The sequence below is a fragment of the Aspergillus wentii genome (assembly GCF_001890725.1).
Source record: "Aspergillus wentii DTO 134E9 unplaced genomic scaffold ASPWEscaffold_10, whole genome shotgun sequence".
Lineage (NCBI taxonomy): Eukaryota > Fungi > Ascomycota > Eurotiomycetes > Eurotiales > Aspergillaceae > Aspergillus > Aspergillus wentii.
Window position 1 is genome coordinate 756,422 of NW_024467841.1, and position 21,067 is coordinate 777,488.

General features: G+C 48.6%; 11 protein-coding genes across 11 annotated transcripts; 3 read left to right on the forward strand and 8 right to left on the reverse strand.

The window, feature by feature from the left end:
* Nucleotides 1–175: 175 nt before the first annotated feature.
* Nucleotides 176–1,519, reverse strand: ASPWEDRAFT_177714 (questin oxidase family protein; the record flags this gene model as incomplete). The annotated part of the gene is made up of 4 exons (XM_040831703.1): nt 176–948; nt 993–1,120; nt 1,164–1,315; nt 1,364–1,519. 4 exons carry the CDS (start codon nt 1,517–1,519, stop codon nt 176–178), a joined length of 1,209 nt encoding a protein of 402 aa, XP_040683662.1.
* A 231-nt stretch (nt 1,520–1,750) lies between these two features.
* tpcG (oxidoreductase tpcG) lies at nt 1,751–2,554 on the reverse strand (the record flags this gene model as incomplete). Its single annotated transcript, XM_040831704.1, has 1 exon — nt 1,751–2,554. One exon carries the CDS (start codon nt 2,552–2,554, stop codon nt 1,751–1,753), a length of 804 nt encoding a protein of 267 aa, XP_040683663.1.
* A 630-nt stretch (nt 2,555–3,184) lies between these two features.
* ASPWEDRAFT_46716 (uncharacterized protein) lies at nt 3,185–4,605 on the reverse strand. The gene is made up of 2 exons (XM_040836829.1): nt 4,518–4,605; nt 3,185–4,470 (listed from the first exon to the last, which is right to left on the reverse strand). Exons 1-2 carry the CDS (start codon nt 4,575–4,577, stop codon nt 3,268–3,270), a joined length of 1,263 nt encoding a protein of 420 aa, XP_040683664.1. The 5' UTR covers nt 4,578–4,605; the 3' UTR covers nt 3,185–3,267.
* A 42-nt stretch (nt 4,606–4,647) lies between these two features.
* On the reverse strand, nt 4,648–5,863 carry ASPWEDRAFT_73356 (zinc finger MYND domain-containing protein; the record flags this gene model as incomplete). Its single annotated transcript, XM_040839315.1, has 2 exons — nt 4,648–5,326; nt 5,386–5,863. 2 exons carry the CDS (start codon nt 5,861–5,863, stop codon nt 4,785–4,787), a joined length of 1,020 nt encoding a protein of 339 aa, XP_040683665.1. The 3' UTR covers nt 4,648–4,784.
* A 1,094-nt stretch (nt 5,864–6,957) lies between these two features.
* On the reverse strand, nt 6,958–8,054 carry ASPWEDRAFT_177718 (sodium:calcium antiporter; the record flags this gene model as incomplete). Its single annotated transcript, XM_040831705.1, has 2 exons — nt 6,958–7,836; nt 7,887–8,054. The coding sequence occupies 2 exons, from the start codon at nt 8,052–8,054 to the stop codon at nt 6,958–6,960; spliced, it is 1,047 nt and encodes a 348-aa protein (XP_040683666.1).
* A 2,017-nt stretch (nt 8,055–10,071) lies between these two features.
* ASPWEDRAFT_46719 (DUF2406 domain-containing protein) lies at nt 10,072–10,661 on the forward strand. Its single transcript, XM_040836830.1, has 3 exons — nt 10,072–10,200; nt 10,254–10,325; nt 10,379–10,661. Exons 1-3 carry the CDS (start codon nt 10,080–10,082, stop codon nt 10,489–10,491), a joined length of 306 nt encoding a protein of 101 aa, XP_040683667.1. The 5' UTR covers nt 10,072–10,079; the 3' UTR covers nt 10,492–10,661.
* ASPWEDRAFT_733701 (uncharacterized protein) lies at nt 10,491–12,174 on the reverse strand (the record flags this gene model as incomplete). Its single annotated transcript, XM_040839319.1, has 4 exons — nt 10,491–11,462; nt 11,510–11,701; nt 11,746–12,007; nt 12,052–12,174. The coding sequence occupies 4 exons, from the start codon at nt 12,172–12,174 to the stop codon at nt 10,651–10,653; spliced, it is 1,389 nt and encodes a 462-aa protein (XP_040683668.1). The 3' UTR covers nt 10,491–10,650.
* A 166-nt stretch (nt 12,175–12,340) lies between these two features.
* ASPWEDRAFT_144077 (aromatic ring-hydroxylating oxygenase subunit alpha) lies at nt 12,341–14,115 on the reverse strand. The gene is made up of 2 exons (XM_040829459.1): nt 12,878–14,115; nt 12,341–12,830 (listed from the first exon to the last, which is right to left on the reverse strand). Exons 1-2 carry the CDS (start codon nt 13,705–13,707, stop codon nt 12,416–12,418), a joined length of 1,245 nt encoding a protein of 414 aa, XP_040683669.1. The 5' UTR covers nt 13,708–14,115; the 3' UTR covers nt 12,341–12,415.
* Nucleotides 14,116–15,729: 1,614 nt separating this feature from the next.
* Nucleotides 15,730–17,386, forward strand: ASPWEDRAFT_121651 (glycoside hydrolase family 72 protein; the record flags this gene model as incomplete). The annotated part of the gene is made up of 2 exons (XM_040829098.1): nt 15,730–16,630; nt 16,677–17,386. 2 exons carry the CDS (start codon nt 15,730–15,732, stop codon nt 17,384–17,386), a joined length of 1,611 nt encoding a protein of 536 aa, XP_040683670.1.
* Nucleotides 17,387–17,708: 322 nt separating this feature from the next.
* Nucleotides 17,709–19,789, forward strand: ASPWEDRAFT_46722 (uncharacterized protein). Its single transcript, XM_040836831.1, has 5 exons — nt 17,709–18,007; nt 18,054–18,329; nt 18,379–19,239; nt 19,283–19,370; nt 19,418–19,789. The coding sequence occupies exons 1-5, from the start codon at nt 17,720–17,722 to the stop codon at nt 19,531–19,533; spliced, it is 1,629 nt and encodes a 542-aa protein (XP_040683671.1). The 5' UTR covers nt 17,709–17,719; the 3' UTR covers nt 19,534–19,789.
* ASPWEDRAFT_165815 (FAD-dependent oxidoreductase) lies at nt 19,551–20,840 on the reverse strand (the record flags this gene model as incomplete). Its single annotated transcript, XM_040829917.1, has 3 exons — nt 19,551–19,789; nt 19,833–20,730; nt 20,775–20,840. 3 exons carry the CDS (start codon nt 20,838–20,840, stop codon nt 19,551–19,553), a joined length of 1,203 nt encoding a protein of 400 aa, XP_040683672.1.
* Nucleotides 20,841–21,067: the final 227 nt, after the last annotated feature.

Here is a 21,067-nt window from a genome sequence, read left to right on the forward strand (position 1 = left end):
TTCTTGCAGTTGAAAAATGGAGCAAATTGGGTTGATTTGAAATCAAGGTTCAGACTCAGAATTACGCGAATGGTATATCTGGGCATGACTCCATAACATCGTCTTCGTCGACATCAACACTTCAATATCACATCACATTCACTACAAAGTTATAAACAAGTCATTCAATAATGTGTTACTCTTCTACCACAAGACCCTCAACCCCCCTCCCAAATCCAGTCCATCCAGAAAATTCATCTACATACTTCACCGCAGCAGTCAAGTACCGACCCTCCTTTGCCCCCCAAGTCTCCTCCATCATCTTAAAGGCACGCAAGACCTTGACGCGGTGGCAGTCATTGGAAAGAGGCCCAATTGCACCTTGCGCACTCACCCACGCCCAGTCCCGACCTTTGAGATCGACAGTTTGCAACCAATCTGTCTGAAATGACGGTCGAAGCTGCGCGATGAAGCAGTAGAGCACGAAGATCCAGAACTGTCGAAGGACGGAGATGTGATGCTCCACGGGGAAATGGGGGAGAAGGACTCGAATGGCGTGTCCGACTGTTAGTGTGTGCGCGAGGTAAAAATCGTACTCGCCATTCCCATTGCTGGTTCCCATGAGGAGCTTCGTGGCCGTGTCTAGCGCTTCCTCGAACTGCACGTTTGGATCGGTGATATCCCACGCATTCCAGTGTTCCAGGAATGCAGGCATTGCCTTTGCAAAAATGGTGGCAATGTTGGCGAATCCAGGGAACTCAGAGAGATTCGCAAATCGTTCGTCTTGCTGTACGCGGACGAGGATGTCGCTAATCGAAGACGACTTGTACGTCGAGGTATCTGGCTGTTCGGTGTCCAAGAATACGTGCGTTTTGTCCTTCTCGGTGCATCCCATGCTAAGTGCTTCGGTGGCGATTTCAGGACTGTTGAACTCGTATGCGTATGCGAGGTGGATGAATGGATGGCCGACTGCCTCGTCAGTCATGAACATATCCTATCAGCAGAAGACTTACGACCGCCCGTATACCCATTTATCAATGGTTCGGGAGATGTGAAAAGATATTCATGAAGCAGCGCCTTCCAGTCTCCGTTCAAGTCCGCCAATCTCTCATCGAAGAAGTTGGTATAGGCGACAGTATATCTTCTAATGTCAGCATCACCCAGACAATGTACGAACAATATACTTTTTCTTATGGAGAAACTCTGTCCAGTTGTTTTTGGTGATTCCATTTTGAATGAATCCAACGTTGGTTGGCTTCAGCCCCGCTGCTTCACTCTGATACATCTCGACCAATTTCTCCTCCGAAAAGCCAAGTAAATAGGCCGATCCGAGCATCTAAAATGTCAGAATCTGATGTTTTGCAGTTCACTAGAAGAGAAATACATGAGGCATATGAGAATGGAAGATCAGCCTTGGCTCGCGCAACAAGGCCAAATCCCGATGATTCTGCCTGAACAGTGCATGCAGAGTCTTCGAGCGCTCATCTTGGAGTTTATCCAGTTCCACCAGAGGAACAGATTCAACTGTGAGAGAAGTCATCTTGATGATGATTCTGATTGATATAGATGGTACTTGGTTTGTTATTCCGTTTTTATAACTCGCCGTCGCCCTTCGGGGTTGCCAAACGCCGACGAGGCTTGCCCTACGCCATGCGGCTGGGGATGATCACTCCACTGATGACTGAGACTGCATTAGAAAGCAAATACATCCAGGGCTTCCTTGGATGCTTCTAACAATCTATCCTTTCGGTAACAATACAATACAATGCAATCATGCATACCCCAACAGCCCCCAAACCTTGTTCTCGATGCTAAAATAACCAGGAACATACTGCGCTAGAAATCCCCGTACAATCCTTATCTGCAGCTCAAGAAGATACTTTTTCTGGTCTTTGGATGTACTAGATACCCCGATAGCTTCGATATCACGATGCTCTGCTTTTGTCGCAACCTCTACAAAGCCACTCGCAAGATCACCATACGACACAACCAGCGTCACCGTCTCGGTGCTGAGTATATGACCAGACGACTCACCCTCCACAATCGCAGGCGGCTGTATCAGACACAGTCTCAGTAGATCCGGACGTTGGGCATAGATCTCCTGTGCCTTGAGCAAATCGGCATACGGATAGCAGAACGCCGTCTTGATCAACCAGTGTATAAACCGCGGTCGAGCCCCAGCAAATGTTGCGTTCCACGTTGCCGACGAGAGGAGAACGAGTCGAGGAATTTCGTAATTCGGATTCTCGGTGCAAAGCTCCTGCAGAGCGGAAACGGTAGTTGTCGCTGCGTCTTGGAGGATGTGTAGACCGGCGATGTTTTCATTCTCTCCCAGAACGCTGATGATGGTGTCTGCACTGGATAGACATTGTTTGAAGAGGTTTATATCGGCAATTGAGCCCTCAAAGACGGACACTCGGGCGTAGGAGGCAAGATCAGGGAAGATGGAGAGCAGCTTTGCCTTGGAGCGAACGTAGATGCGAATATCATAGCTGCGATATGGTTCCGTCAGGAGGATTTGCAGGACTCCCCTCCCTGTTCGACCGGTGGCTCCTATCAGGCTGATAGTCGGCATGATGTACGGATATAGGCACAAAACTCATCTGATACATTTCATACAACCGTTATATTATTTTACTTTTTATATGCAAGCATTACGCTAAATTAACTATGTTTTCCTGCAGAATCTGAATATCCAAAACCCGCCAAAAACCGAGAATGTCCGAGGGTCCGAATTTCTTCATGCAGGACAACATTGCAGTGTCGATCTCTGTGGCAGCTGTCATCAATGTTTTTTATTTATCTCCAATGGCTTAAACAGCTCTTATCTTGAGATTCTAACAGAAGTATTCTAAAAAGAAATATATCTTTGCTGACAGTCAGATGAGCATAAGCTGGATTCTATTGTATACAGTGGGTGGTCTTGGCGAAGTCCACTTTGTCTGCCAAGATCGATGCCAGGATTGTCTGGATTGCTTCATTTTTAATAAATATGGACTAGACTGTGTTGTTTGTCATCTGAAGTACAGTTAGTCATACAGAGACTGTTTGATAGCACAGGCCCTCTTCTCAGAAAGATGTTTATTACTGATGATATGATATCATGTAGCATGATTGATGGAATGCAATACAAGCGAACCCTGACATTGATTAGAAGAATCTACTTAGGTAACTATACCGTTTTAAACAGGATACTGAACAACATATAATACTTCAATTAATGATATATCCCAGACACAACTAGCAAGACCTATATATACCACAAACCAGGCCGAATACTCAAGCCACTCAGGCACCATAGTCAAACCTTCCCAGAAACTTATACTTGCACTGTCCAGCCACCCATTTCGTCTTTATCGGTCTAATCCTCTCGAGACCAATCTTCTCTCTGTTTCGATTAAGATGATGCCGAACCGGATGGATAGCGAGAATATCTGCGGCACTCAAGGATCTGATCTCACCCGTCCTCACTACATCACACTCGTAGAAACGAGAGGAGCGTCTGAGAAAAGAGCTCTGGCCAGTTCTTGAATAGTTGCAAGAACAGAGTCCGACATGGTGAACTGAAGGAAGCTGGCAGATTTCCTTCAGAATGTCTTTCCATCGGCCGTCGTGAAGGTCAACGCCATTCAAAACGATTTTTTCAAGGGTTTGCTTGTTATTCTGGAGAAGAGAGAGTAGTATTCGGAAAGGAAAAGTCACACACATAATCTTTAAAACACGCAGGTTCATGTTTGGGGAGATCAACAGATCGACCGGCGCGATATCAGCAAATAGCGCCTGTGAACCGGTGATCTCCAACGTATGTAGACTTTTAACAAGGCCGACAAGACGAAGAACATCGGCCTGATAATATATACCAGGCTCCATGGTCTGATGGTCGATGTGCAGAGAGGACAGGTTCGACATGGAATTTTGCGACGGCATCAGAGTTGCGGGTAATCGGCTCTGTGAGCCAAGGCAGTAGGTAGACTCATTGGGGAGCTTTATTTGAAGATTCTGCAGGTTTTCTAGTCTTGCATCCCGCAAGCATGTGAACATTGCATCTGCAAGTGATCTCCATATCGCAGTAGGAACATCCGAATGACCCTTGGCCTCCTTCCAGTAGGCATATTCAATGTCGAACTCCAGGGTTTTCAGGCGGGTAAGCTTGCCCAAACATCGTGGAAACCATTCCTTGAACTCTTCCGTGTATCTCTTGACTGTGTCATTTGAACGCGAGAATCCCGGTAGTACAATAAAAAGCGTTTGAACATGGTCAGCATGTGGGCTGTGACAGAGGGAATGGAGCCTCTTTATGGGAATGCCTTCTTCAGTTCCGCGAGAGGTCAGATCTGTAGAGATACGGCGAAACAACAAGCGACTGGCACTATGGTAAAAGCGCCGATTTACCAAGCGCAGGGTCTTGAGTCTCTTTATTCTATTTTCAGCGCTTTCAGATCGCCAGTGGTATCTATCGTCTCCATAACGTCTGTTGGCTTTGAGTGTTATCTAGAGGTCGGTTAGTTTGAGGTTTCTCAAGTGGTAGAAAGACTCACGAGGTCATATACTTCCATGGGAAGCGACTCGATTCCAACTGGTTCTTTGGTGTTAGGCATTTTGCTCTTTTATGGTAGGATGTTTCGATATACTGGGATGTTGAGTGGAGAAACATCGAAGCGTCAAGATGAGAGGATAAGACCTTTGGTATTGCTAGGCACCAGTCCCGATCGAAACATGAATAGCACCACGGATAGGCAGCAACACAAGAAATACATCAATGTGACTTCATCGTAGTAAATTATTAATCCTCATCATAATTCAGATCAACGGCGAAAAAGACGGCCAACTTCCAACCATCTCTTCGCAACCCGCTCGGGAGTATACATCCCAGCCAAAGTATCCTTGATAAAGACGTCCAACAGACCAAGGAATTCATCTTTCGCCTGGCTGAAAACCTCATCAGAGCCCTTCAAGATCCCGTCGAGTCTGCCCCCATATACCCTGCCCCATTCAGGAATCTGCTTTTCCAGCGCCTCGGTGAGTTCCAGTCTCTGAACCCGCTGAGAGATCCATTCTTTCAAAAAGGTCGAGCTGTGATCCGGATAGAGATCATAGCGAAAGGACCCAAATTCAAGCACCTCGGTGACTTTAGTGATCCGATGATGCTCGTAGTCGCTCCAAACACAGAGAGGATCAGGATATCCATACTGAGCCCCCGTTATGTCCACCACCCAAACTTCTCCATTCTTGAGTGTCACGCGGTGGAGGTTGTGGTCGATGGTGCGCTGTTGGAGGATTGCCGAGTTGATGATGAGCTTCTCGTTGGTGACTTTGACGGCGACCTCTTCGACCTTGGAGCAAAGACCTAGTCAAGTCGTAGGTTAGTATCTGCAGTAGCAGTCAAGACAGGGCAGATATACACACCAAACAGAAGCTCTTTGGCAAACCCGCAAAGATAAACCATGACCTCGACACAGCTAGCATATGCCAACACCCCGTTGTAAACGTCCTTGTCGAAATCACCAGTCATGGTAATTCCAGAAAACGGCATCAACCGCTGTTCGGGACAACCTCCACCATATTGGTCTCCACTGAGATGAACGATAGACCCAGTGCATTTGGCGACAGAGTATCTCAACATGTTGGCCTGTTCACGGATCGCGTAGAAGATCTCCTGGAGCAGCGACGCGGCTCTCTTCAGCGTCTTGCGAGCTTTCAGGGCTTTACACGTCGTCTTGTGCGAATCCCAATCCTCCTTCTGGCATGCTGCACTGCAGTAGAAGGTATTCTTCGAAAGAATCTCCTCGTAGACCGGTGCATCAACACAGCCAGTGCATCTTGTCGTCGCTGGCTTCTGGCAACGAGCGCAGACAGTGGGGCTTGGGGGCGGGGGATTCTCCATTGTTGATATCGGGTGTTCTTGTGAGGGGCTAGGAGGGAAAGAAATTGAAAGATGGGGAGGTTGGCTTTTCCAAACCCCTGGGAGCTTTGAAGGGCCGTGTGTTTGACGAGGTTGCGTTTGTTGTGGGTGTCTGTTGCCTGGGCACTGGCTGGGATGGGGATGTCGATGATCGATATCAATTAAGCACAGATATGAATTCAAGCCAGTGCAACTTAGGCACCGTCAAGCATTCAATTTAAAGTAACGTTTTGAAAGTACACTTAGGAGAACTATTTTTAATGATATATATATATATATATATTCTGTTTCACTAATCCCTGTCGAGATCAATTTGATATCTCAAAACCATCTTTAAGTAAATATTTTGTAAACAAGAACTGACCACTGCATCTCTTAGGGTGATCGGAGGCTGAATTTGTCCTCGTTGGATACGTATATGAAGGTCTCGCTCGTCCTATCGTAGTTCTCTAGAATCTATACTCATTCGCTTCATCAGTTTCCCTCGTTGGGCAATGGAGATGGATCAAAACCTAGTCCCGTTTATCATTGCTATAAATTTTGTCTCTGATTTGCTGGAATAAATTATAGATAGACACCCTGATAAATTATGGCAATTAGAACATACCTTCATTCTTTTATTCATTCCGAAGTTAGTTGGAGACGTTGGACTTTCTACAAATGCCTATATTGTATGATAGTCGAGATAAAAAGAGCCCCCCAGGAAATTCAACGGATGTTTTGACGCCTAGAGCCAGGCTACATGAGATCTACTCAAAGTACAACTAGATTGTGAGAACCTGTGAAATTGAGGCCGTTTACGGCTGCATTTCCACCTGTAACTCCCAGAAATGCTTTAATGAAGTGGGATTTGTGGAATTGGGAAGTTAATTATCCAGACTGCACAAGCCTATATGGTGGATTATCCTTGATGAACGAATAGGACAATATATCCTTGACTATATACAAATACACGAGTGTTTGAGCGCTTTTCTTCTATCTGTGTATACACAGTTGCCAATATATCAAGGATTTAGTTGGTCAGTCTAACTATATTACCCAAGGATAGGGTATGGTCCGTATGGACAAGGAATTATTCAGCGTTTATACACTGTAAATTCAAGGACCACAAAAGCAACATACGCCAACAGAAACACCAGACCGGCAATTCGGCTTGGTCCAAGAAAGGCGACGACTGTAAAGCCTAACGCGGACATCCAGACCATCACCAGGTCAAAGAGAATAAAGGTATCAAAGGTATCTGCCCTGTTGACAGGAAGTCCTGCAATGGCCACAACACCGACGCAGAGCGTCAGCAGGAATATATTACTCCCTGCTGTGGTTGCAATGACAATACCTCCTTGTCCGCGAGAGCCACTGAGAACGGAAATCAGCTTCTCCGGTAGGGTTGTAGCAAAGGCAATCACTGTGAGGCCAAACACGGTGCCTGAAAGCTGGAGGGAGTCCGCGATGGCACCTGCGCTATGGGCAAGGATATATCCGGATAGGGAGAGTGCAAGTAGGCCAAAGAGGAGTTGGAAGATATGCTGGTAAAGTGGCTGTGGATCCTGTCGTGGACTTGCATTCTCCAAAAGAGGTAAAGTCTCCGAAACTGACGTCTGAGCAGTGGTGGGTATTTCATCGTCGCTGTCACTATCAGACATCTGAGGAGGTTCGGTAACGCCCTTGTAAATGGCATAGCCAATAGAGATGATATACAAGACAAAAACGGCTATCAAGACCGCACCAGTCACTTGGTTCAGCAGATGAAAAAAAGCCAAGGCTACAAACAGAGTGGTAACGGCAAGCTGAAGCGCAGCATAGATCTTTGCGCTACGATCAAACTCCATTCCACCAGGATGACACAGAAGACCAAGCGAAAAGGCACCGAGGATATTGGAAATTGCAGATCCCATAACATTGCCCAGCGCTAGGGGGCTGCGATGCTGTAGGATTGCTGCAATCACTACAGCTAACTGGCCACTGTATCAGTATGCATACCAAAGCGTAAGGTAAAGGGCTGTACCTCTTCATACTCAGCTCCAGCTGTCAAGAGAGCAATAAGAGTCGGCGAGATGCCTAATCGCCGTCCGACGATAACAGTGTGGTCCAGGAATTTGTCTGCTCCATAGTCAAGGACAAAGACCCCGGCAATCAACGTTGCAGTGTTGAAGCAGAGATTATCCCAATCCATCATGTGAGTTCGAATACCAGAGAATTATCTCTTTGATTCAATAAAACATCAACAATGTATCGGGAAGAGAAGTCGGCTCGTATTTTGGTCAGGTGATTACAGTCCGAGAACCATGCCTAAAGTGGCCACGCTAACCAGAAGGGGAAATCCATGCTTTATTCTTTCTGATATTCTGAGAACAAGAAAGAGCCATGGATGAAGTAGTCTAGGGGATTTTATAGGAATTATCTCTTCATATTGGCAAGTTGCTGAGTGTCGGACTTCCTCGAAATTGACATGCAACAAGGCAAGAAAAGGGAATAATGCATACCCATGGTGTTTCTTTTTTTACCCCAATCTAGTCTCTGAGACAGAGAAGACAAAGAAGCTATCAAGAATTCCAAGGCAATCGCTTCAACTGATGGTTTGAAGGCTACCGGACAAGAATTCTGACCCTCTTTATACAGACATCCTCGAGCTGATATTCACTGGTCCTTGTATCATGCAGCCGAGTCTGTATAACATCAGCTTCTATAATCAGAACCCCTGATGAGCAAGCGATGCATCATCCAGACTTGGCCAACATCCCAGACAAGTCTCACTCGGCTGATCAGCATCTCTGCCGTTCCCAGAATCTGTCACCCGCACCCATTCAGACATCCGGCATTTTTCTACTCCGGAGAAAACCACCTTCGGGGCTGCCTGTCAAACTGATTCTTCTATCTCGGTTCCTGCATATTCTCCGAAAGTCGCAATGGCCAGTTGTTGGGTTGCATCAAGCATTCCGATCGTGTGTCGATCGTGCTTGGCTTGGACAGCTGTCGTTGGTGATCTGCGCTTCGTGCCTTGCCGGGTGGCTCTGACGATCAAAGACATTGCCCAAAAGGAGAGATATCACCGTGGGGGCTGAAATGGATGTGGTTTTTGAGTGGAAGAAAATATCTTCCTGCTTTCTCCTTTTTGGGTTGATATTATGTTCGATCATTGGGTGCCTGTCCTTGGTGTTTGAGGTAATTCAACGGCCCCTGTCAGCTAGATTTTCGATAGATCGCTCAGTTTTCATGCATCTCTGCTATCCTGTGCGTCTCTGTTTTAGATTCTATTTCTATTTTGATGCTCTGTAGCTCCTCGAAATATCTGTCTTCGCTTCGAATCTCTTGTCTTGGCTAGGCCACACGGTTAATAGATTTGCCAGTCGAGGTGTACCATGTACTATGTATGTAGACTGGACACTCGATGGTTATCAACAAATCACTAGAAATCAAATCAGCCATGTTTCAGATGCTGAGAAGAGGTGACTAACAGGCCCTCTATCACTTGCGTGTCCTCTCCAACGCCAAGATCGCGCATCACCGATGAAGTCATCCGCACATGCAGCCATCATCACACATTCTGACTGTATTTACACATGATGCAATGCACAACCTGAAACCAGCCCCTGCATAAGTCAGAATCGGCATTGGTCAGTCCCTGGCCAGAACCTCCTTTTCGATACATTTATTTTCCTTTTTTTCAGGAACAAAAAATCCCGCCGCCAATGGAAATCGTGGATGCCTGACGGTCGGCTTTTTGCCACCGCCTCGCAGCCCCACTGCTTGCGTGGCCCATTTTTCTGGGACGGCCCATGTGGCGCTGTTGATTGGCTGAAAAGAGTACCAAGCCTTGCTTGGGTGCATTAGCCAAAGCTTGGCTGTGCCGTGCAGGGATATCATTGGCTGTGACTTGCATCATGGGAGGGGTCTACGTCATGCGGTCCCTTGGCTGGGCCGCGTCAGAAATGGGATTCGATCGTCACAAGCAATGCGGGCGAAGGATGCAGTGCCCGTCACAGACTATCGTGGGTGATCGGAGGGTGCGGGTGAGGTTGTCGCCAGCTTTTGCGTGATTGTTCTAGGTTGTTTCTAAAAAAATCATACTCGGCATGATTTAAGGCTGGAGATTTCCTGCAGATTCACTCTGTCAAGTCAAAGTCAAACATTCTGCACTACACACTACTACCAATACCACTACTACCTCATCTATCTCATACCATATACTCAACACACAATGCCTTCCTCTCGCACCTCCAGTGACAGAAGCGGATCTGTTGGATCCCACGACTACTACAAGAAGCCCTCGATCAGCACCAAGGCTGATCCCAACGTTGCCATGAACGAAGCGCAGCCAAGTAAGGCTTCACCCACTTTGCTCTATCGAATTCAACTAACATATACTCTACAGTGGCAAATATCGGCGGAAGCACATTCTCCCTACGAGCCATCCAACATCTCGATCGCGAGGGCAGAATCATCGGTTAGTCTCTACACTCATTTATACCTTTATACATCTTATACTAACCGTCGCAGCTGAACCTGACATCTCCAACCCTACCCGTCACCGATTCGAGCGCCCTCTTGACACCATCCGTTCCTTTGAGGCAGCTATCGAGACACACCGTCGAGAGAACATGATGCGATAGATGCTCTTCTGCCGACTGTGATATTATGATGTTTGATTATTAGCGGGGTGTTTTGTATTTTAGTAGCGACTTGTGTATATGGGTATGGGTATGGGTACTATTGTTGATATCAAGAATACATTGTGCATACATATCAGACCTTCCTCATCGTAAGATTCTTCACACAGAATTCGAATTATCAGCACACGAAAACGCAGCCGAACCCCCCGACACCCTGTAACTGTCAATCACACCCACCACAGACCCATACGTCCCGGCAACCATCAGAAACGAGCCGGACGCGATAACAAACCCACTCCAGCAGACCATCAACGCCCACCGTTTGGATCTGTCGCTGCGGCCCCAGTTATCGTATAGCCACATGCAGCCCATGGGTTGGAAACACATGAGGGTGCCGAGCAGCGCACCGATGAGCGAAACCAGACCGTCGAAAACGGGAATCGCGCTGGCGATGATATACGCGATCACGGTGATGCCGAATGTACAGCTGAGCCAGACAATCCAGTGCGTCGGGGTGTTGTTGGTTAGGTGGGCGGAGCCGTGGAGGAGGTGGATGAAGATGTATTTTGCTGGTATGTGAGTCACGATGACTGTCGTCACGATCAATCCGGGTAGTGCGAAGCCGTAGCAGATTATCTTGACGGTTCCGCCTGCTGAGCCAAGCGCTGGGGAGGAAACGTAAGATCCGCAGTAATAGTAGACCACAATGCCAATGACCGTGTAGATGGCCGTGACGGCAGACTGGCAGATGAGAACGGCTTTGGCGTAATGGCGCGGGTCTCGCATTTCCGAGACGATGGAGAAGAAGCCCGGGGTGCCTGAAAAGGCAAAGACGAGTGCTGATACAGCGGTGATGGCTTCTGTGAAGGATGGATTGCCGACGAGTTTATAGTCAGACACAAATGGCGATGTGGTTTGCGGTGCTGCAGCTGGACGGTCTTCAATACCGACAGCAACGGTGACGATGAGAACTGCAGGATTAGTCTGTGAGATAGATTGTCTGTCAAGAGAAGCATACTGGCAGTGAGAATACACGGCAGCCCAATCCACGCCAGCCAGGTCACTCGCCCAAGAGTCTGGATACTGCTACCGGCAAATCCAAGGATGGCCGCAACGACAGCATATATCGCAGTACAGGCACCATGGGTAGACACTGCATTCAGCCCGATGGAGATGCCCAGTATCCCAGAGCCAGAGACGAATATCCAATCTGTGTTGTCAGTGGCATTTCGATATATATCGAGGATCACTAACACAAACAGAATGCCACGGCCAACAGGCCACGACCAAGTCGGCCAAATATCAACTCCCCGGCATCGTCAATGCCATACACGGCGCGATGGTGAAGCTTAAAGACACCGATGATATACCCGGACCAGGTGGTGATGCAGGCGACAGCACAAAGACAGATCACTCCTGGGATGATTCCAAGGGTATCAAAGGAAGCTGGGACGGAGAGAACACCCAGGCCTATCTGAGTCTTCATCATGAGGATGACGGTGCCTATAAAGCCCACCTGCTTTGATTAGCTTGAACATATATAGAAAGAGAATTGAGTACGTTGCGATAGTTAGGTCCATCCTCCGTGATCTCTCCAAACACTGCATCCTGGGTTGTGTCTAAAGGGGCAGTGTCCTTCTTGTCGACGTCGTCTTGGGGCTTGGTTGTTTCGGAAACGTTCATGGTGGAGGTGTATAGTATCTTGTCTTCAGTGGGATTCCATTCTTATATACTGACTGTTCGCATTAAAATACCTCATATAGATTAACCTGTCTATCTGTCCCAGATCATAATCCACTTTTCATCATGCATTATTGGCTGCTGATACTCAATGGATAAGAGAAAGACTGTCGGGTTTGGAAGCCGAGATAGCCTCGGGTTATAACATCTCTTATAGATAACCAATACGAATAGATACAAACAATCACCAAGCAAGACCCTCCTTCTCCGCACCACATCCCAGACTCGCGCAGATCTCCTCATCCTTCTCAGTCACCTGCGCACTGCACGGCAATTTCTGTCTCGCCGGCCACACCTGCGCCCCCGCTTCTTTCTCCCGGTTGAAATGCTCCGTCACGACCTCACGAACTGTATTCTGGAAGAAGAGCGGCGCTTTCTCGTACTTCGGATGCAGCTGGCCGTTGATGAAGATGCCCCGGTCGAGATTCTTCTGCTGGTTGTTGCAGAGCACTTTGTCTTCTCCCATCACGCGCGCGTACATGTCACTGATGAGTTTAAAGTCTTCGTCGGAGGAGTTCTTGTTGCGGTAGATTTCGTAGGCCATGGAGGAGTCTCGGGGGCCTTGGGGGAGGAACTTTTGGATCATGATGAAGTGTGGTCTTTATCTGTTAGATGATTCTTGCTGATCAGGGTTATGAGGACTTACGACACCACCATGGCAGACACGGGAAAGTAGTAGGTGCTGGCCGTGTAAAGACCCTTGGCCAGCTGCTCTGGAGTCGACTCGCAGTGATGCTGGATATGGCCGTCTTTGGTGTCGCTGTCGAACGACTCGAGATTGAGAAACTCGGGAATGTCCGCGTGGGTGGTCGGGCAGTGGTAGCATTCGTTGAAGTTATCCGCGAGGATCTTCCAGTTGTATCTGCCGTCCAGCTCGTACGCATGGTCGAGATGGTAGTCGTTGAAGTTGTACGCCTTGTACCGGTCCTGCCGGTCAACGTCTTTGAAGTGCTCTTCCCACGACACTTCTGGGGTCTCCTTTGAATCCATATTCACCCAGATGAAGCCATTCACGTCCACCTTGACATGGATCCCAAACAGCCCGTTCTGCTCCTTGTCAAACCCCTCCAGCTCCTGATATCCCGGTGCTTTGGCGAGCTTGCCATTCAGCCCGTACGACCAGCCGTGATACCGACAGGCGACGATCTTCGCATTCCCTTGACCGTGCTTCTCGATCACGGGATACGCGCGGTGGCGACATGTATTGTGGAAGGCGTTGATGTTGCCCTGTCGGTCTCGGATGACGATGAAGTCGAACCCGGCCATTTCGTAGCGCAGCCAGTCACCGGTCTCCTTGAGGCGCGAGTTGTGGGTGAGGAAGATCCAGCGCTTGGAGAAGATGGCACGGCGTTCTAGCTCGTACATCTCCTGCGAGGTGTACCAGGAGGCCGGCAGAGCACGGACGGGCGCATTGCTGGGTGTTTCGGCTTTGGAGGGGCTGCTGCCGAAGCGGAAGTAGTGCAGCATGGAAGTCATTGTTCTTTCTGTCTGTATGATGTTTGAATGTTGATGTTGATAGAGAAATTTCGAACGATATAGACAGGCCTTATATAGCTATTCCCCGTCTATTGTCCCACTACAATCCACACACCACATTCCCATCATGATCCCGAAGTAAGTTGCTTGCATATGCCAAATCGCTCAATCTCCTTGCCAGAACCAGTATACAGGCCCTGGATGACATCAAAAACGACCACACTGTTCGGATGCAGGGATCGGGTCACTCTATCTTCAGTCTCGGCTTCTCATCCGATCCCTGCATTTCTCGGCTTCTCCCACTTGGATCGGGTTTGAGCGGGGTAAGATAGCAGACTGCAAATTAAATCACGCTGAAATAATACAATCTGGGGTGTTCATTTAAATAAAATATATCAAGAGTTTGTCATGCCGAAGGTTAAGATGACGATATATATCGATGGTTATGGGGTAGAATGGCAGGTTTTTATGAACGGTCTCAACACCGCATATATTGAGTCAGGCCTAAGGACCCCAATAAATAGCAATGTTTAATCTTACCATACATTAATGAGCGGCTATGAATACTTCCAATGTCTGTAATCTGCTAGTATTGGCATTCCTAGTCATTGTTTAGGATGCTGACAAAATATCTATTACATATATTCCTGACATGGAATGCAAATCGATGCGGCACAATTGATAAATGATCATTGTCTACTATACACGATTACTAAAATATGTAAGCCCTCCTACAGCAAATACACTCTCATCATCAACGACACCTAACCTAGCGTAGGTCATAGCAGACATCACCGACCACAGTCAGGGGTTCTCGACGAGCTGTTTAATATGAGGTATAAACTAGACAGCTTAACGCCAGAAGATGAAACAGTTTAATGAATAAAGTACCGAATAGGCATCCATATTAAAAGGTGCGCAGAGGCCATGAATTAGCGCTGGAATGGCTTCGCACCAAGAAGCTTGTCTGGTGGACATCGCTTCATCCTGCGAACTATTGGCTTTAGTATGTCTCACTTGGGCCACTTGATTAAGCCGGCCATTTATAGATTCATTTCGCTTATTTATTCATGGCTGGTTTGATTTCCCTGAATTCCATAAACCTAATACACTCTATGGGCATTTAAAAAACCGAATAAAATTGTTGGATGGGGAGGATCGATTAGCTGCGTTAAGTCTTGGTGCGATTCGGGCTAACGGCGAGGTGACGCGTATGTAGAATAACCGCCATCTCACCAAGTCAAGTCATTTAATTCTGTAGTGATGATCAGAAAAGGGATGAATAGAATGAGAATTAATAGTCAAATATAATGACTGTAGAATAAATAGAATGAATCACAAACAAGGGTGAAAAGGTCATACAGAAAAAGAATAAAACCGAAAAATCTGCTCGGAGATAAACAGCGCCGAGCCAATCAGGAGTGAGCTTTTGCCGAGATCCGCTGTTTTCTTCACGGATTGACATGATTTTCTCTATAAAATATCATTTCACATTCCGACATTATCGAGACTGCATTCAAGGAGGAAATGTGTCTTCTTATATACTTGTTACCTAAACTGACTATAACTACAGGATATGACTTCAATCACTCCATTGCTCGTGTCCAATGGCACCGCCAGTACCGACCAGACTAGCGTGTGACGCGTATCCTCCAAGCACCTTGACTCCGTCTCTCGACACTAACCTGAATAATAAAATAAGAACAATAAATCATCTGCGGGTCTGATGAAGCCAAAGCAGCCGGTGTGGCTGTTTTCTCTTCCCCCGGTGGATGCCGCTGGAGCCGATGTACGTGGCCGCGGGCAAGACTAACTGATTCTGATTATTAGACTGGCTATTATTATCGCTATCATGCTTGATTCCTTTTATTTCGTTCTTTTCGTTCATCTCTTTTCTCTATTTCTTTCTATCTGTTTTATTTGTTCTGTGTTGGTAGTTCCTGCCGTTCTCTCGTTATATCTCGTTATAGCTTCATTTGTCCCTCGTTTACTTCTCTCATTCTTCCATCCGCATTTGTCACCATGAAGCTCTCTCTGGCCGTCGCAGGCGCCCTGGCTGGGTCTGCCATGGCCATCGACCCTATCGTCATCAAGGGCTCCAAGTTCTTCTACTCGGGCAACAACACCCAGTTCTACATGCGCGGTGTGGCCTACCAGCAGAGCTACACGGGCAGCACCAGCACCAACTCCTCCAGCACCAGCTATACCGATCCCCTGGCCGATGCCACCACCTGCGCGCGTGATATTCCCTACATGAAGGAGCTGCGCACCAACACCATCCGCACCTATGCCATCAACCCCACCGCCAACCACACCGAGTGCATGCAGATGCTGGCCGATGCCGGCATCTATGTCATCACCGATCTGTCCGATCCCTCGCTGTCCATCGACCGTTCGGATCCCTCGTGGGAGGCCAACCTGTATGATCGCTACACGGCCGTCATTGACGAGATGCAGCAGTTCAACAACACCCTCGGTTTCTTCGCCGGCAACGAGGTGTCCAACAGTGTCTCCACCACCGATGCCAGTGCGTTCGTCAAGGCCGCCGTCCGTGATATGAAGGCCTACATCAAGCAGAAGGGCTACCGTGCGCTCGGTGTGGGTTACGCCACGGCCGACGACTCGAGCATCCGGGTCAACATGGCGGATTACTTCAACTGCGAGAGTACCGAGGACGGCATTGACTTCTGGGGATACAACATCTACTCGTGGTGTGGCAACTCGACCTACGAAGAGTCGGGATACAAGGACCGCACCGAGGAGTTCCGCAACTACTCTGTTCCTGTCTTCTTTGCCGAGTATGGATGCAATGAAGTCACCCCCCGCCAGTTCACCGAAGTCAGTGCCTTGTATGGTGACACCATGGCTGAGGTGTGGTCTGGTGGTATCGTCTACATGTACTTCCAGGAGACCAACAACTATGGTGAGTCCTCGTTGACTGAAGTGCACATCCCATACTAATCCTGCAGGTCTCGTCTCGGTCGTCGACAGCACCAGTGTCAGCAAGATGGAAGACTTCACTTCCTACTCCAACCACATCGCCACTGCTACTCCCTCGGGCACCAACAAGGCCTCGTATACTCCCACCAACACTGCGCTGCAGACCTGTCCCGCGGTCAACACCGCCTCGTGGCAAGCCAAGGCCACCCCGCTGCCTCCTACTCCCAACAAGGAGCTGTGCACCTGCATGAATGATGCTGCTGGTTGTGTCGTCAGCGACTCGGTTGACAGCTCCGACTATGGCGATCTCTTCAGTCTGATCTGTGGCTACACCAGCTGCGACGGTATCTCCGCCAACGCCACCACCGGTGAATACGGGGCCTACAGCATGTGCCAGTCCAAGCAGCAGCTCAACTTCCTGCTCAACAAGTACTGGGAGGCCCAGGACAAGAGCGCCAGCGCCTGCAGCTTCGGCGGTTCTGCCACCACCACGGCCACCACCAAGGCCACCGGCTCGTGCAGCTCTCTGATGGGCGAGGCCGGCACTGCCGGCACTGGCACCGTCACCTCCAAGCCCACTGCCTCTGGCGACTCGGGCGAGGTGAGCTCCAGCACTTCCTCCACCTCGTCCGGCAGTGCTGCGATGACTGGCAGCATGGCCGTCCATGTGGGATCGTTCCAGCTGAGCGCTTACATTGCCACTGCCGTTCTGGCCGGTATTGGCATGATTGCGCTGTAATATCGAGTTGATATCGGGCATATCAGCCGGGTTGCTACTTTATCAATGTGATTCGTATAATTATGTAGTAACACTACTGTATAGATTGAATCAATTAAATTATTCCTGATCGGACATTGTTTAGACAATATGTAAACCCAGGTATAATATCAAAAGACCTATCAATTAAGACAGCTGCATGCACCGCCAATAGTATATGAGATGCATCGGATCAGTAGGATCCCCGAATTGGAAGGTCGATCCCATAAAGCGGGGTATGCGGAGACATATAAAGACGATTCTCACAGCATTCATCCATTCATTACACCTTCATTATCGTAAGAAGCAATCAGAATGACATCTCAACCCCACTGGCGCCATCTGGCGACTCAAAAATACCAAGAATGTCAAGACAAAATACCTCTCGAATGGCGCCTTCCCGAAGACTTTGTATCTAGTCTTCCTCCCACACTTCTCGACGCAGATATACCGCGTCGCAGTGGAATTCTATCCGATGAAGAGCTGAATATTACGGAGAACTACACGGCGAGAGAGTTACTGGCTAAACTGGCAGATGGAAGCATAAGTTCGGTGCTGGTGACGAGAGCATTTAGTAAACGGGCTGCGATTGCGCAGCAGGTGGTGAGCTACTCCTTCTTATTATATAGACAGAGTACTAACAAGATAGACATCATGTTTGACGGAAATATTCTTCGACAAAGCACTGGAGCGAGCAGAATATCTGGATGAGTATTTAGAAAAGCACGGAAAACCGATCGGACCCCTCCACGGTCTCCCGATTAGCTTGAAAGATAGCTTTTGTCTTGAAGGTATCCAGACGACCATTGGATATGTGTCGTATCTGGGGCATCCTCTTCCAGAGAAGAATTCTGCGTTGGTGGATATATTACTTGACCTTGGTGCGGTGCTTTATGTCAAGACGAATATTCCGCAGACTATGATGGTACTCCTCTCTCTTTATATCTTTATCTGATACATTCTGATGAAAGCAGACAGCAGAATCCCACAACAACATCTTCAACCGCGCCCTCAACCCACACAACACCCATCTTGGGGCCGGCGGATCGAGCGGCGGCGAAGGCGCACTCATCGCCTTCCGGGGATCGATACTCGGTGTAGGCACAGATGTAGCTGGGTCGATTCGCATCCCTGCGCTGTGTAATGGTGTGTATGGCTTCCGACCGACTGTTGATCGGATTCCGTACGGAGGACAGGCGAAGAGGATGTGGGCGGGTGTGCCTAGTATCAAGGCTTGTGCGGGACCGTTGGGCCATAGTTTGGAGGACTTGGAGATGTTCATGAGATGTGTTGTTGGTGTTGATCCGTGGCGGTATGATGTGAATGCGTTGTCGATGGGGTGGAGTGGTATACAGGAGGAGAGGAAGTTGAGGATAGGAGTGTTGCCGGTGGATGAGCATTATCCGCTTCATCCGCCTGTGCGACGGGCGTTGAATAAGGCTGTTGATGAACTGACGAGACAGGGACATACCATCGTCTATCTCGATGATATACCCTCACGGAGTCTTTCCCTGGCCAGCAGAATCGCCTTTCAGTACTTCTTCTACCGTCCCAAAGACAACGCCATTACAGCCAGCGGTGAACCGGAAATCCCATCTGTTGCAAAGTGCTGGTCGCCCATGTTCACGGGTCCAGCGGTGGCTGAGGAGAATGCAGATCCATTCACGCAGATCAGCCAGTTGTATACAGCTCGACTGGCGTATTGTGAGGCGTGGAGAGATGCGTGGATGCAGAATGGATTAGATGCTGTTGTTGCGCCGGGGAGTCAGAGTACGGCTGTTCCACATGACACGTTTGGATGGCCTTCGTATACGGCGATTTGGAATGTGTTGGATGTGAGTATTCTCTCTATAGTGGTAGTGCATGCTGATGATGTAGTATCCGTGTTGCATCATTCCATATGGGAAGGCGTCAAAGGAGTTGGATCCAGAGCCGATGATGGTCAACGATGATCAGCAGCCGAGCTGTATGTTCTTCTTCTATTGAGATATATGTATAGTGCTAATGATAAAGATAACCCCGATGAACAAGATGGAGCACCAACGTCTATACAGGTGATTGCTCGCCAATTCCAGGATGAAAAGTGTCTTTGGGCTGCGCGGATTATCAACAATGCATTGAACAGATAGATAGCTATATAGTATGATTACGGCTTAACGGCCCTTCTAGCCAGAATCGCCGATGACTCGTTCAGTCTGTTCCAATCATGTGCATCTCGACAGGCTTGACTGCTCAGCCTGACTGCCTGTCGGGTTCGTCCTCTCATTTCCCTTTCGTATTCGTCGATGGCTGTGTTCAGATCTGTGTCTTCTGAATAAATGCGTTCAATGGCGTTGGCTAGCCAGAATGCATCCAACAGTCCGTGGTTTGCTGCTTCACCGCGATCTATACTCGTCAGTTTGGCTTCATCTATCGTAGATTAACTCACACATGGTCATGGCATGCGCTGCATCACCAGCCAGGCTGACTCGTCCACCACGATTATCCCAGTCCAAACACTCCCAATCCGCTAGTTTAATCTCCATCACCGGCGTTCCATCCGGTATGGCATGGATGACGTCTCTGAGAAACGGCACAAACACCTGAGCGCGTCGCTTCATATTCTCCAATCTGCCTGCATCCGTTGATGCAACTTCATCCCGGCTTCCATGGACAGGCCAGGACATGTTGATCTGCGCTCTGTATCTCTCATTCGCAGTTCCACGACTCCCATTCACCTCTGGCGTGTCCAGCATGGAAAACCAAAAATAATCCCCAGTCTCTGGATGACAGCCTTGGAAGAGCAGCGGATCCATTGCTCGCAAGGGCTTTATTTCCTCCTCGCTGAGATCAACTGCAACGCCCGTGAACCGGATGGGCAGCTGCTGGTTGTGGTATGTATCCGGGCACAGCATCTGCCTCACCATCGACCGGCTGCCTTCTATCCCCACCACCATCTTGCCAGCCACGATACTCCCATCTTCCAAGACCAACTTGGCTTTGTCCTCCTCATCCAGGTTGATCCTGACAGCCCTCCTCCCCCAGTGTATATCCCCCTCAATCCCCCTCGTCAACGCCAATCTCATCTTCTCCCGGTTCACCCGCCACCGCACACTCGGCGGGATTTTCCACTTCGGATCGCCATTCGCCAGGTTGACGAAGAGGAAGTTTCCATTGTCGTTTTTGGCGATCTCCGGATCAACCTGTACGTCGGAGACTGCGGAAAGGACGTCCGCAGGCAGCAGTTGTTGGAGATAGGGGAGGGCCCAGTGCAGGGTGATGGCCCAGCCTTGGCCTCGGGCGGAGGGAGTCGCGTCGCGTTCGTAGATCTGGAAGGGGATTTTTTTCTAGTCTGTTAGATGATACTATATTGAATGGGAGTCGATGATACCTGTTTCAAGGCCTGGCCGAGAGTAAGGCCGACGATGCCTGCGCCGACGATGAGAATGGGGTCCATTTTTGATTGATGAAGTTACAGAGACTTACAGAGGTTATAAGAATAAAAGATAGACGAGGCTGAGAAGGCAGTGAGACTGTCAGACGAGGCTGTCGGGGATTCACCGTCGCATGCGATAAAATGCGGGGAAGTCATGACATCTTATGCCGTCGGATACGAAGCGACGGCCATCTTATAAATATCATCAGCTTTATATCTTTTAACATTGGTTGAATTCATCAATTAAA

What these genes read in the sequence shown, in the direction of transcription:
- ASPWEDRAFT_46719 (XM_040836830.1), top strand. Translation starts at nt 10,080, where the DNA reads ATGCCTTCCTCTCGCACCTCCAGTGACAGAAGCGGATCTGTTGGATCC. An exon ending in CATGAACGAAGCGCAGCCAA is followed by an intron (nt 10,201 to 10,253) that starts GTAAGGCTTCAC and finishes TATACTCTACAG; the next exon opens with TGGCAAATATCGGCGGAAGC. An exon ending in TCGCGAGGGCAGAATCATCG is followed by an intron (nt 10,326 to 10,378) that starts GTTAGTCTCTAC and finishes TAACCGTCGCAG; the next exon opens with CTGAACCTGACATCTCCAAC.
- ASPWEDRAFT_46716 (XM_040836829.1), bottom strand. Translation starts at nt 4,577, where the DNA reads ATGCCTAACACCAAAGAACCAGTTGGAATCGAGTCGCTTCCCATGGAA. An exon ending in CCATGGAAGTATATGACCTC is followed by an intron (nt 4,471 to 4,517) that starts GTGAGTCTTTCT and finishes ACCGACCTCTAG; the next exon opens with ATAACACTCAAAGCCAACAG.
- ASPWEDRAFT_144077 (XM_040829459.1), bottom strand. Translation starts at nt 13,707, where the DNA reads ATGACTTCCATGCTGCACTACTTCCGCTTCGGCAGCAGCCCCTCCAAA. An exon ending in GTGTCTGCCATGGTGGTGTC is followed by an intron (nt 12,831 to 12,877) that starts GTAAGTCCTCAT and finishes TAACAGATAAAG; the next exon opens with ACCACACTTCATCATGATCC.
- ASPWEDRAFT_46722 (XM_040836831.1), top strand. Translation starts at nt 17,720, where the DNA reads ATGACATCTCAACCCCACTGGCGCCATCTGGCGACTCAAAAATACCAA. An exon ending in CTGCGATTGCGCAGCAGGTG is followed by an intron (nt 18,008 to 18,053) that starts GTGAGCTACTCC and finishes CTAACAAGATAG; the next exon opens with ACATCATGTTTGACGGAAAT. An exon ending in CGATGATCAGCAGCCGAGCT is followed by an intron (nt 19,371 to 19,417) that starts GTATGTTCTTCT and finishes CTAATGATAAAG; the next exon opens with ATAACCCCGATGAACAAGAT.